Consider the following 14,678-nt stretch of genomic DNA (forward strand, 5'->3'; position numbering starts at 1 on the left):
TGTTTTATGAATGCCCATTGAGCTCAAATATACATGATATGAGGCCACAGCACCCCTTACTAGTTCCTTTGGTATTAATTTGGGCTGTTTAGAAGTTTGCAACATGGGCAATCATATCTGCAGTCTACAGATGAAGCAAAATACATTCTTATCACTGAAGCTGTGTTTACATGTGAGCATTTTAAATTACAAGGACAATATCTAATTTGGAGTGCGTGGACCTCAAATATTCCTGCTTATATTCACCAACTGCATTCAGTTCTACACTAAACTATTGCTTTACATCCCCCATATGGCGGATGTGTTTTTAGTAACTTTAAGCACTATGCTATAATGCCAAACTCTCAAGCCAGTGTGGAGAAACTATTTACCCTTTACCTCAAATATTCACCAGTGCGGCTTCTCAAGCATATATTATGAAAACACCACTGGGCCTGTGAACATGGCGCCTATTCACCAACTGCATTCAGTTCTACACTAAACTATTGCTTTACATCCCCCATATGGCGGATGTGTTTTTAGTAACTTTAAGCTCTATGCTATAATGCCAAACTCTCAAGCCAGTGTGGAGAAACTATTTACCCTTTACCTCAAATATTCACCAGTGCGGCTTCTCAAGCATATATTATGAAAACACCACTGGGCCTGTGAACATGGCGCTGTCGGACGAGATAGCTGCCAGAAGTGAAAAATAAAACATTTAGGTGCAAAAACAAGTGTGTTTAAATAGGTCAAGTATGTACAATGCAAATAAGAACAAAATAAATGTTCTTAAAAATACTTCTAGGTGTGTGATGGAGAAGGGAGGGAAAATGCTGAAGGACAGAAGCCCTAGACACACACACACACACACACACACACACACAAACACACAAGCACATACACAGTTCAGTCAAGTCACAAACTCTACAATGGAAGCTTCTTCAGCTGCTCAAAGGTGATGAAGAACTGAAACTTAAGTCAAGGATCACAAGAAAATCATAAACTCTGTATACAGTCAACTCATTCATCTAAAAGATGCACAAGTAAACCCACACACAAATATTATGCTTATTATTTTAATGAATAGTTAAAAACAAACACGGTTCAAAAAGATAACCATTTGAATCAGTCTGGCGAATCCTTTAGCGAATAGATCAGATCGATTGAGTCATGATCAGATTCACTTACTGAACTGCACTGCAAGTTTTCATTATTTTCACTGACCACCATATCCAAAGTTTTGTGCGAGTATCATTACTGACTGACTGGCTGCACGACTTCAATAAACACACACATCTGAAGTATAGTTTGTTGGTAATGAATGAATATTCTTATATACAATGTCTTTGCAATGCATTTGGACACTTTCAAACACTTAAAGGGGAATTCACTGCTGGCAAGATATGCTTTTTTATAGCCAACTAACCAACTGTGAACACTGGATAACTTTCCTGTGGTAAATGCAACGTTAAGTGACATACTGATCACAAGCGGTTTTATTTGATGCCTTTCTTTTGATTGAAACGCTGAATAATTACACGAGACATCAAACATTTCGGTAATTTGTCCTGTATCCTTCAACATACCTTCTGACGTTCATTCATGTTTATTTCGTGGTGTGACTTCATAGGGTCAAACAGAGCCTGCTTTAATGTCACTATTTTTAACAGTTGACGCAGTATTATCGGGTGACAGCCCTAAAGTCAACAAGTGATTTTCTTTACACACAGAATGAGTTGCAGTCTGACACGTTTTTTGCCCTCTTTTGACTGATCAGTATGGTTTGTTAGTAGTTTAAGTATTTGCTATTGACTGTTCAAATGCAGAGTTTTGTGCAGCGCAGAGTAACGCGTCGTGTGTGTGTGTGTGTGTGTGAGAGGGGAACAGGGTCACATCACAGGAGAGTGAACTGCCTGTCAGAAATCATAGCACGTCAGCTGTCTTAACTGCGGCTTGTGTACTGCATCATCACTGTGTCTGTCACGCGACTCTGTTGCCCTTTCGGGCTTGAACTGATGGTAAAACTAACGACATTATTAACTGTCTTGATATTTACTTTGAAAGCTTGAAGCTCGTGATTATGGTAAGGGACGTTACATTTCCGACGCGTACTTGTAGTGTTCGGCCAATCACAATGCACTGGATCAGCTGGCCAATCAGAGCAGACTGCGCTTGTCAAAGGAGGGGGCTTTGTTGAAAACGACGTGTTTGAGAGAGGCGGGGCATAGAGGACCTACAATAATGTACAGTATTTGAAAAATAATGTGTTTTTTGAACATTAAAGCATGTCAACATATTCTGTTACACCAAATACACAAAATAATGATCTTTAAAATAGCATCATATGACCCCTTTAAACCATCGGCCAATGGTGAAGTAAAAATACCTTTTATCAGCCGATAACGCTGTTCTCCACTTACATCAAAATCCACCAAAATATTTGTTTAGAACCGTTTTAGACAGGTTTTGCTTGTAAACAGTACTTGATCTGTGCATATTTCTCTCCTGATTCAGACAAGACTCTGGACTATGGACGCATTTCCATGGTTTGAAGTTAAAAACATCTTAATGAATTTGTTTTTTACTTTTCATTTCACAAGATGTTAACTAATGGACTGGAATCGTGTGGATTACTTGTGGAATAAGGTGATGTTTTTATCAGCTCTCAGTTGTTATCAGACGACATTCATTCACTGCAAAGTATCCATTGGTGAGCAAGTGATGTAATGCTAAAATCAGATAAATTTAGCATTACATACCTTGGTGAGTAAATTTTAATTTTTGGGTGAACCATTCTTTTAATGCAAACATACTTACACAGTGCATTCTTTGTGGCCTAGCTGTCCAAACACTTTTTGAGGCCACTCTATATATATATATGTGTGTGTGTGTGTGTGTGTGTGTGTGTGTGTATAAAAACAGCCAACAATCAGAGGCAATTACTGTATGTGCTGTTGATTAAAAGGGGAAAGAAAACTACTAACTTGTGTAGTAAAGAAAAAGTCTCAAAGCTTGGGTGAAAACGCCAGCTAACTTGATGTTGTAATATGCTGACCTCTAGTGGTTTGACTAAGCAAACACTACAAAACCAAGGATCAAAATATGAATATTAAGTCAAAACAATACATTTTATTGCTAAAGGATACAATTATGTTCCAGGGCCCCAGACGCAGCCAGTTGGGCCAGAAGCCTTTATAGAGAGCAAAAAATCCTTCGTTTTTCCAGGTCTGCATGAGTCCGTCCAGGGTGCCCTTGTACAGAGGGTTGCCTGCGAGCACACGCTGATTCATCATACGTGTCCTCACCACATCCACTGGGTTGGAGGCCAAAGCACCTGCCAGACCACACGTGAAACTGGAACTAAATAAACAGAAGAAACAATATGGATCACGTTCCTCATTAAAGTCCAAGTTTGTGCCTCATAAATAAATAAAATTTTGAATTGACACAGCAAGTACTGGTAGAGATACTCACATGAAATGAGTGAACACTGTGTCTCCCATGAGGCCTGAACGAATCAAATGCTTCTTGGTGATGTCATAAACGGGCAGCTCTACACCCACCACGATGGCTGCCCTCTGTGCAGTAGGAATTACACCCTGAAAACAATCAAAACATCACAGTTCAAACAACTGATGGCCACACATTTCTCGCCACCGATGTGAAAGATGAGACAATGAAAGCACTCACCCTCCACAGGCCTCGCGTGCCTTCTGTCTGGTAAATGTTGATGAAATTAGACATCATGCTTCCCTGTAACAGGCTGCCTTGAGCCTGCATGCGAATCTGAAAAAGCAGAGGGAAATAATAGGATAAAACATAAGATAAAAAAAACTCAGTGTGATCGGTGTTGTAAAATCTAAAAGTGAGGCTAAAGATAAGGCCAAAAACATTTTTAATACAAGTACGCACACAGAGCCACGAGCATGCATACTTAAAGGCACAATATGTACGATTTTTTTATTAAAATATCCAAAAACCAATAGAGCAGTGTTATATATTTTGCTGACTTGTGTACTTGCATTATCCAAAATGTTTCGAAGAATGTTTAAATCCAGAGAAATAAGCAATTTTAACTAGTGACACGGACCGTGTCTATAGTGTTATTGTGTCGCCTGCCAATGACGTCATAACCCCTCGATTTCCGGTTTTGTTTTGTAGAAAATATGGAAACACCAAAGACGCTTTAATATGTTGTGCGTTTTATTAGACCGGTGACGACCGCACAGAGTAGCATAATAACAGAACTTTCAAATGTATCTAGTATGATAAAACAGCGCTGCTTTACCCCCCATACACACGACCGGAAGAAGCGGAAGCGGTCGACTGTGGCATAATAAAAGCTCCGCTGCCGTGTGTCGCGCTCATTCAGCTGCCTCGTTTCACTTCGAAGGCTTTCAGACTCACCCTGCTTCATTCTACTACATTAATAAATCATTAGCTCATCCATGAACATGATTTCTGCCCGAGTCCCATCGGATTGCATCGGCTGTGGGGATGAAGACAAATCCCATGATTCCACACTCAGTGCCTCTTTATTTATTTTGAATACGCGCCCTCTAGCGGCAAAAATTACATATTGTGCCTTTAAGCTTGCTCATTAACTTCTTACTATCCTTAAAGCATTTTTCATGCAAATGGCCAAATGCTGTGGCTGAGTTTGTGTACTTGCATAAAGTATGTTTATGTCTAAATGAAAAAACACCAAATTTGTCTGAATATATGGACAAAACTTCATATAAAGTACCAGACTATACATTGGTCAATTCTGCGGTGTACTGTGCCAGTTGTACAGGTGCATCTCAATAAATTAGAATGTCATGGAAAAGTTCATTTATTTCAGTAATTCAACTCAAATTGTGAAACTCGTGTATTAAATAAATTCAATGCACACAGACTGAAGTAGTTTAAGTCTTTGGTTCTTTTAATTGTGATGATTTTGGCTCACATTTAACAAAAACCCACCAATTCACTATCTCAACAAATGATGTGAAAGTAAGGACTGGCTAATTCCAGCATGAAGGGCATTACAGTAATGTAGCTTGATTAAAATGAATGCATGAATGACAGTCTCCAAATAATTAAAAGTAAGCAATTTTTCAGCTTGCAAAGTTACTTAAACTGCAGAGAGCTGGCTCTCACTACAGAATTGACTTGTCAAATTTTAATTCAAAATCAAAAATAACTCTGAGGTTATTTTATGTAAGAATTATCTTAACCATGAGTCACCCTGCTTTCTAGATAATTACGCAACTGCTAAAACCTAATGGATATGTAATGTAAATAACCTAAAAACATTAATATAAGTACATTTAAGTACCATGCACAGTTATATTACAACTTTGGGATTTTTTATACCAACATTTGTATTGATTGGTTTTAAAGGAGATGTTGATTTGATTTTACTTACCTTAAGCACATCAGTTGGATTTGCCAAAGAGGACGACAAAACTCCAGACACCACACCACAAAACACATTAATCACCATAGTCTCATCTGAAGAAAAAAAAAAAGATAAGAGCAGCCATTAGATTCAAAATGTCCTTCCATAAAAGCCACAGAACAAAAACAGTTTAACAATTCAATAATAAATCAGTAATATTACAGAGAGCAAAGCAGGAAAAAGATAGACAAGCAATAATCAAATTCCTAATTCAAAAATCACCCAAAAAGCCCTATTTTTGTAAAAGCTCTTCAAGTAAGGTCTTATTCCACTATTTTAAGATGTGGCACCCAGCCTTTACTGAGCAAGAAGGCACACAAAAGAGAGATGAATGAATGAGATCAGAGTTTAGTGTGATGACAAAATGCTGATCAAATTTCGATCAATAGTTAAACTAATTCCTTAAATTAATGTGACCAACAGTCAGAACAGCCATTCAGTTTGGCAGCAGAACAGGCATTAGTACCCCCACACTAACAGGCAAAGCTACGCCTATATCAAAATAAGCATTTGACACAAAGTGGCAACATCCTTGGAAAAGCATGCAGAGTGAAAGCAACAGAAATTGGCCAAAAGAGCCTAAATACAGCCTGTTCATTCAATACAATAAAAAGCTACTGTTGGCCTAGCTGTGGCCATTCTACTGTTTGCAGAGAAGAGAAGATTTTGTACCATTTCAGATGGAAATCCGCTGGCGCCAGCACCAGATAAGGTAATGCTAGAGATGTGTCTGTCTGCCGCTTCAGCACCTTTTGTTTGGACCGCACATTAGTGATGGTGGTTACACCTTGTTTTGTAGTTCAGTATTGGTAGAGCTGGGGGTTTGTGGCGTAATGGTGGAAAATTGAGCTAAATGCTACATTTAAGTCTAAAAAACAAACAAAAAAACTATGCTTATGTAAATCCCACTGTGTATTACACCATTCACTTAGTCAAAAGCCACCAGCTAAAGCAACAGTCACAGGTATTTAAATGCTTAGCTTTATGATCATTAAGTTCTGGTGATTATATTTTGTGGGCAAAACATATAAATGCAATACAATGTTGATTGTGAGAAGTACAAATAATTATTTCTCAAAAGCCTGATGTGTTTGACTATACATACATCATTTTTTAGAAGAATCAATCAAACTTAATTGCTTCAGTTGAGTAAATGTTCATCTTGAAATATCACTAACACAATAAGTTATTTTTACATTTAAATGATTGAAATCAGTAAAGATTTCACAGCAAAAAGACGTGTACCTGAGGGATGTTTATAGAATTACACTCAAATGATTTTCAGCAACAACAAAAAATACATGACCAGTAAGACAACAGAAGGCATGTAGTAAATATGTATACAGCAGGTTTTCAGCAAAGTCTTGATCATGTTAATTTAGAGGCTTTAGAAATTTGCATATTAAATATGATGCGCTACTTTTACAATCTCTTTATGAAAGTTTTGAAGCTGAATGGATTTTCAGTCGAGGGTCAGAGATCTCTAAGGTTTCATTAAGAATATCTTAATTTGTGTTTCAAAGATGAACAAGAGTGTTATGGATTGAAACATTTTTGAATGGACATTTAAATAAATCAAAAACCATACAGCTCAACAATTTAGTCGGATTTCTAAACAAATGGCTCGGACGTGGCAGTTCATTTTAGCATCAAAACACTTGTTAAAAAAAAAAAAAAAAACATATAAATCAGTCAGTACAAGTCATTGCTTTCACCATGTCAGATTCTATTGATTATTAAATATATAAAGTCTGTCTGTCTGTAGAACCTACAAAAATGCATGCATTTCCGATTTGTAAAAAATCTGCATCAGAAAATCTGAAATGTATCTATCACTTTGTGAAAAATGTTTCTCAATTGAGGGAATAGTTAAGAATCCAGAATAATATGAGAAACCTAATGAAAATCATTACATTATTACATGAATTTATCGCATTTGTAGCCCTAATCACTATTCAACTTGGCAAGTTATTTGTGCAGTAAACTGAGAAACAGAAAAAAAATTAAATGCCCATAAAATAAATTTATGTGGAGTAGAAACTTGATCCAAAAAATGTCACTGTGGGCAGGACTACTCATCACAACGGCACAGAAATAAAAACCAACATTGTGACACTCAGTGTGATCACAGCTGGTTAGGACAAACTCAGATTAGCACATAAGAGACAGCATTTATTGTTCTCTTGACAGTTACGGCACAGTTAGGTAGCTAATTAAAATGCATTCTTATTCATTGATCTGAATGAATCATTCAGATCAATGCTGATCTGAAATGCGTTCATAGGCAACTCTTAACAATTACTTACGCATATCTACACAAACACTACTCATGGCAACTAAATGAATGCTGGACCAATGCTCAGCATTGATTTCGGTAGAGTCTGTTAAAGTGCACCTATTATAGGTTAATGAAAGGTTCATATTTTGGTTTTGGGAGTCCCCAACAACAGGTTGACATGCATGCAAGGTCAAAAAACATTTTCATTGTCTTATAATATGCATTTTTTTTTTACCTTATTTGCTCAATGATTACTAAACGATTCGTATAACGATAAATTTTTCCTACCCCCTCCTTTGCGTGATGCTAATCTGCGGTGATTGGTCCAATTGGTCTCATTCTCATTTCATCATGCCTGTAATCCCTGATAAAGCAGCGTTTGTGAACACAGTGCTGCTTTGTGTGTACAGTGTTACCGGGGAAACCACTATTTTTACCGCTCCAAAAGCGGCAGCTAGTGGCACAGAATGAATTTGCATTTTCATTCAGACCAACGCGAAAAGACCAACAAGTGGGCGAGCAATATGCTAATGTTTCATGTTGACTCAACATGAAACGGCTTGGGATTTGTTTTAATAACGACTCGTTTCAATGATTCAGAATCGACCCTTTCTTTTGAGAGACAATAACTTTATACACGGTGCACTTTCAGATTTAAAACTTTGCAGGATGTTTTCATTCACTTAGAGCTGTGTTACACACTGCATGAAAGGTAATCATAATATCCATAATAGGGGCACTTTAACAGTATTGCTACTCTAATCTAATCTATGCATGCTAATAAAAAATGTGCTCTCTTTTGACATACTTTTTGCCTCTTTGGGCAACTCATTAGATATTGGAATAAAGCAATTGTGACCGGATGTGTGCAACATGTTAACATCGTGCTGTCTGACATGTTAGTGACTAGTCTGTATCACTCAACACATTAAGGCATAGATAATTCTCTGGAGACAATTCACTCCTTATCTCATAGAGCTTCCGTATACAGTCATAAAGAAGGTTATCAATTAAGAAAATATACATCGTTTTTTTTACAGTTTAGACAATTTAGCGAAAAGTCACGTCAGCGACGTCTTGATGCCATTGTTTGCAAAATCCAAACAAACTGTTCAAATTTCAGGACTGCTACCCCTACAAAACTGGTTGAGTGAGTCAAAAAATGATTTCAACACCATGACTTTGATGAGAGTTAGAGTTAGTGACATCACTGAAGAAATCAAGTGGCAACCATGATGTTCTATTCTCATAATGCAATGTTGTATGGAAAAGATCTTGTACAACATGAACAGTATCAAGGGATTCATCCCATAAACCCACCTTCTGGATGACTAACAAACAGTTTCTTCAGTGTGTTGTATGTACCGATCTTGATTGTCCCATAGGAAGCTTGTCGGAGGAGTGCAGGTGAAATTCTGTGAATAAAAAGCACACAACTTCAAGGTCAATGCTTTATTTCCATACTGGGGTTAATGAAAATCTAAATAGATTAGTGTTTAAATGACAGTCTAAAATACATCACAAGACCATGCAATGACTCACAAGCACTGTTAGTTGAATGATTGGCCATTGCAAAGACAAAGACAAAAACATGCAAAGCATATATGCAAACTTTTGTGCAAAGAGGTTCAACAGAAGTAGGACATTTTACCATAGTTGATTTCATAAGAAAAACAGGATTTTGTTTTTAAAGGAAATATATTTCCATAATTGAGATTTAAACAAATATTCTTCATATTCAATAACTTGATAACAGGAATACAGTCACAAAGATACAGCGCTTTAAAAAAAGGACAAGATTTTTCTTACATTTAGAACTAGATTTTGTTTTTTCTGAAAAAAGATGGCATCCACGACCCACCCATGCAAAATTCTGCCACAATGCCAAAGTGTTGTGATCAGTGGTGAATGACGTACACCAGCGATCTCCAACCATGCTCATGGAGAGCTACCATCCTGCAAACTTCAGTTCCAATTCTGCTCCAGCACACCTGCCTGTAATAATCAAGTAACCCTGAAGACCAAATAATACTGAACCTGGAAGTAACCCTGGAGACGTTGCTCTAACCCAGGGGTGCCCAACCTCGGTCCTGGAGGGCCGGTGTCCTGCAGAGTTTAGCTCCAACTTGCCTCAACACACCTGTCTTCAAGTTTCTAGTATGCCTAGTAAGAGCTTGATTAGCTGGTTCAGGTGTGTTTAATTGGGGTTGGAGCTAAACTCTTCAGGGCCCTCCAGGACCGAGTTTGGGCACCCCTGCTCTAACCCAATCATTGAATCAGTGGGTTTTTGACTCAGGAACAGTTGAGACTGGATGAGTCTAATTCACAAAAGAATCATCCTGTGAGATTTGCAAGCCCATTCAACAGGTTCATTGAAAAGACTCATTCATGAATCAGATTATTGCAAGACAAGTGAAAAAAGTAGTGCTGTCAAACGATTAATCGCGATTAATCGCATCCAAAATAAAAGTTTTTGTTTACATAATATATGCGTGTGTACTGTGTATATTTATTATGTATATATATAAATACACACACATACAGTATATATTTTGAAAATATTTTCATGTATATATTTATATTACAGATAAATATATTTAACATATAAACAACATATTTTCCTTAAATATATACATGTATGTGTAGGGCTACACGATTATGACAAAGATCATAATTGGCGATTATTCCCTTGAAATTGTAATTGCGATTATTAATTACGATGATCACAATTTACACTGAATGATGTTTATACCATTGTTTGAAGCAACTGCATGCCATATTTTTATATGAAAATAAATAAGCTGAAAACACTCAAACTGAAAAACTTATTGCTTTTCTATAGCATTAAGGCTCAAATGTCAAATGTACATTGGATTGGTTTCTTCTTTAAATAATAATAAAAAAGTAAAAATATGCATGGTATTATAATGTTATACTAACATTAAATTAAAACAATGGAAAAACCCTTAAGATGACCTGTAGAAATAAAAAAACACATCTTAAGCACTCAGAATAACATAAGTGGACTTTGATCGATTAATTGCCGCTTTGAACGATTACGTAAACTAACTAACTTACGTACGTTTAAATGCCAACAAAATTTCTATTAATAATAATGAATGCATAGACCTAAAAGTGTTTTAAAAGAAAATTATAGGAAATGACAGAAACTGTAAGCTTCTGGCCAGAAAAAAAAGAAAAAGAAAAACAGCACATTAATATGAGAGATGATGGTTTGAAAAACAAAATGCTCAGTGACACATAGACAACACGACTAAGCTAAACTCGAACGACTGCAGTCTGCTCATGCCAAAGCAGTGGGCCAGTTTCACTTGACTCAGCTCCTCTACAGACCCGTGCAGATCATGTGAATTAAATATCTATATTTAGAGTTTATTACAGCTATCAGCTGTATTTAAAGGGGTCATATGATGCAATTTCAAGTTTTCCTTTCTCTTTGGAGTGTTACAAGCTGATTGTGCATAGATAAGATCCCTGAAGTTACAAAGACTAAAGTCTCAAAACCAAAGAGATATTCTTTATCAAAGTTAAGACTCTGCCACACCCCCCTAAAACGGCTCATTCTAACACGCCCCCACATATCTACCTCACTGTGGAAATAGTAGCATAATGCGGCCCAAATGTGCGCGCAAAGAAAGAAGGCGTGGCTTCAGTAACCGCATGATTGAACTGATGGTAAAACTAATGACATTATGTACTGTCTTTACATTTATTTTGAAAGATGAAGCTCGCGATTATGGTAAGGGGCGTTACATTTCCGACGAGTGCTTGCGGTGTTCGGCCAATCACAATGCACTGGGTCAGCTGGCCAATCAGAGCAGACTGCGCTTGTCGGAAGGAGGGACTTTGTAGAAAACGAAGCGTTTGAGAGAGGCGGGGCATAGAGGACCTACAATAATGTAAAGTATTTGAAAAATAATGTGTTTTTTGAACATTAAAGCATGTCAACATATTCTGTTACACCAAATACACAAAATAATGATCTTTAAAAAAAGCATCATATGACCTCTTTAAACCACTGCATGGGTTGCAAATATGCCTTTAAAAGGGAACACAAATGCTCCACCACAAATTAAGCATTTGCTGTCACTCAGAATATTCAAATAATCTGCACTCACCCAGAGTACAATGCCCGGATGCCTTCTTCACGACCAATCCTGATCAAAGCGTGGAACATGCCCCGATATCGGACCTCCATACAGTGCGTCTGCCCTTGAACCTGGAGCCGTGTTTTTGTGAGATCAATGGGAAACGTACCTGCAAGATTTAATTATCAAATGATCAATGGGTGATTTAATAATCTAATCTATAAATACTTTATGCATACTAGTACTTTATCTATTATCAGCTTCAGTTGTGAATGTCTATTGTCTCTCTTATCTTTCATCTAATGTCCCACCCCAGACTCTTTCAGTTTTATTGTACACCAGGGCTGCACAAACTCGGTCCTGGAGGGCCGGTGTCCTGAAGAGTTTAGCTCCAACCCCAATTAAACACCCCTGAACCAGCTAATCAAGCTCTTACTGGGCATACTAGAAACTTAAAGGCAGGTGTGTTGAGGCAAGTTGGAGCTAAACTCTGCAGGACACCGGCCCTCCAGGACCGAGTTTGGGCAGCCCTGTTGTACACTGTGGTGGGGAAATGAAAGTGCCCTTGCATTAACAATCAAGGCTCATTTCACAGTCCCTTCAACGTGGCAAAAAAAGTAATTGTGCTTCTAAAGAAAGTACTGTAAAATCTATATGACAGTATATTTCAATACTGCAACTAATAGTAATAACAATGACTTAAATAATAATTAATGTTAATAATAAAAATATACTTGTAATGCATATATTTTATTGTTCTTCTCGCCTAATAATTATTTACATTTAAGTGTGTCAAAAAGTAGAAACACGTTTCAATATATCAGTTATTGGACATGTAAGCAAAACAAAAATGATCTATATTCTCTCTCAAATATTAGTATGCATTATGGCACTCCATTTGAGATCTTAACATGTGTTAGGACCTGCTCTATGCAACCATTAATGACTAAAGAGATCTGTAATAGATGATGATGATGATGATGATGTAAAAACAGCAGGTGCACAGACTCACCGAATTCTGCGACAATTGAGGCCATTCCCCCATAGACAAAAGGCTTCCAGTTCAGGTTTGATGCTCTATGCAACCATTAATGACTAAAGAGATCTGTAATAGATGATGATGATGATGATGTAAAAACAGCAGGTGCACAGACTCACCGAATTCTGCGACAATTGAGGCCATTCCCCCATAGACAAAAGGCTTCCAGTTCAGGTTTGCCATTTCTGTTGCGGCCCCTTCGGCTTGATGGAGTCCTACTAAAATCAGCAGAAAGCCAAAATAGGAGCAAATCAGCTGTTTTAATCTCACATTGTACAACATAGCGCTACCCGTCTGTGTCACAGCCAGTCTTGTCAGACGCATAGACAAATGTGCACCGGAATAAGACGAACCGCATTAAAGATTCATTGCAAGCGCCATAGGAGATTTGCGGAAATCCTATTGGTTGTACACGCTGTCAATCATTTTGTCGGCGATGCCGATTAGTCGAAATGATCTGATGCTCCACCTACTTCCGCCGTCAAGGAGGTTGAGTGACAGCAAGTAGCGGCTCGCCTATTTTGATCAAACCGTGTAACACGTAACTTTTAAGGTTACCGTTTAAAATTAAAAAGAGTGGCGTATAGCCACCAAACGCACGAATATAATATATACGATGTGTCTGTGTTGTAGCATGAAATATCGCTGTACTTGGTTCCGTATCCGACATCTAACGTTAACGGCTTGCAACTCTTCTCACCATTATAAAGTACAAAACGGAGTAATCACGACGTTCTAGTCAATATCGCCTCATGAGCTCACATACCTGAGGGCTTGGTGCTTCAGTCACCTCTGTTATTTTATTTTGGACTCCATCGTCTCGACAACATGTAGGATTACAGTAGTTTTCGCAGTCAAACTCCAGGAGCGCACATACGGCATTCAGTTCCCCATCATGTGTCTCTAGCAGGAACGCAATTCACCGCGACCGGAAGTTCCCGCCCGGAAGTTTGAAAGCGTCTAGACTCCACCCCCTCCCCTTTTCAATGTCACCCTGCCTCTCAAGGGGAAGCAATCAGTGAGGTTTGATTTACATTTCCCCCTTTTTTTTAAAGAAAATAAATTATCACATGTAATTCCCCATATGAACTCACTATAATAGGTTATGTTTTCATTTATGCAGTAAAATTACAAAAATAAAATATGTTTTGTGAAAAACTACAGTTTAAATTCTTACAGTAGGCCTTGTAAATATGAGCGTTTTATTTAAAGGGGTCATATGATGCGATTTCAAGTTTTCCTTTCTCTTTGGAGTGTTACAAGCTGATTGTGCATAGATAAGATCCCTGAAGTTGCAAAGACTAAAGTCTCAAAACCAAAGAGATATTCTTTATCAAAGTTAAGACTCTGCCACGCCCCCCTAAAACGGCTCGTTCTAACACGCCCCCACATATCTACCTCAATATGTGGAAATATTTGCATAATGTACCCAAATGTTCACGCAAAGAAAGAAGGCGTGGTTTCAGTAACTGCAGTTAGTGTTGAAGCAGCATGTCAGAGAGACGCTGTGTGTTTCTAGGCGAAAGCAAAAGCACTTTATTTGGCCTTCCGAAAGTAGATGCATTTAGGAATCTTTAAGATTACTTACAACAGAACAGCAATACATTTTATGGACGACCGTTTCGTGAACCTAGGAGAGGAGGTCATTCTGACTTTGCTATGACAATCTGGCGCTTCTGAATCAGCTACTGTTTTGTTATTAGTTTAAGTATTTGCTATTGACTGTTCTAACGCGGAGTTTTGCGCATCATGTGTGCGTGTGTGCGAGAGAGAGCGCGAGAGAGAGAGAGAGGGGGGGGGTCACATCACAGTGGAGTCAGTTTGACT

General features: G+C 37.8%; 1 protein-coding gene across 3 annotated transcripts; it reads right to left on the minus strand.

The window, feature by feature from the left end:
• Positions 1-479: 479 nt before the first annotated feature.
• Positions 480-13,780, minus strand: slc25a14 (solute carrier family 25 member 14). Of its 3 annotated transcripts, none has more exons than XM_016267649.1 (9): positions 13,646-13,780; positions 12,971-13,071; positions 11,843-11,981; positions 9,024-9,118; positions 5,393-5,478; positions 3,673-3,768; positions 3,457-3,581; positions 3,129-3,342; positions 480-948 (listed from the first exon to the last, which is right to left on the minus strand). In XM_016267649.1, exons 2-9 carry the CDS (start codon positions 13,032-13,034, stop codon positions 907-909), a joined length of 861 nt encoding a protein of 286 aa, XP_016123135.1. In that variant the 5' UTR covers positions 13,035-13,071; positions 13,646-13,780; the 3' UTR covers positions 480-906. The 3 variants fall into 3 exon arrangements, with proteins under 3 accessions (XP_016123135.1, XP_016123134.1, XP_016123133.1); XM_016267648.1 differs by having other exon boundaries at positions 12,971-13,066; positions 13,618-13,780; XM_016267647.1 differs by having other exon boundaries at positions 12,971-13,069; positions 13,618-13,780.
• Between the last annotated feature and the right edge of the window lie 898 nt (positions 13,781-14,678).

This window comes from Sinocyclocheilus grahami, unplaced genomic scaffold (genome assembly GCF_001515645.1).
Source record: "Sinocyclocheilus grahami isolate Dianchi unplaced genomic scaffold, SAMN03320097.WGS_v1.1 scaffold39.1, whole genome shotgun sequence".
NCBI lineage: Eukaryota > Metazoa > Chordata > Actinopteri > Cypriniformes > Cyprinidae > Sinocyclocheilus > Sinocyclocheilus grahami.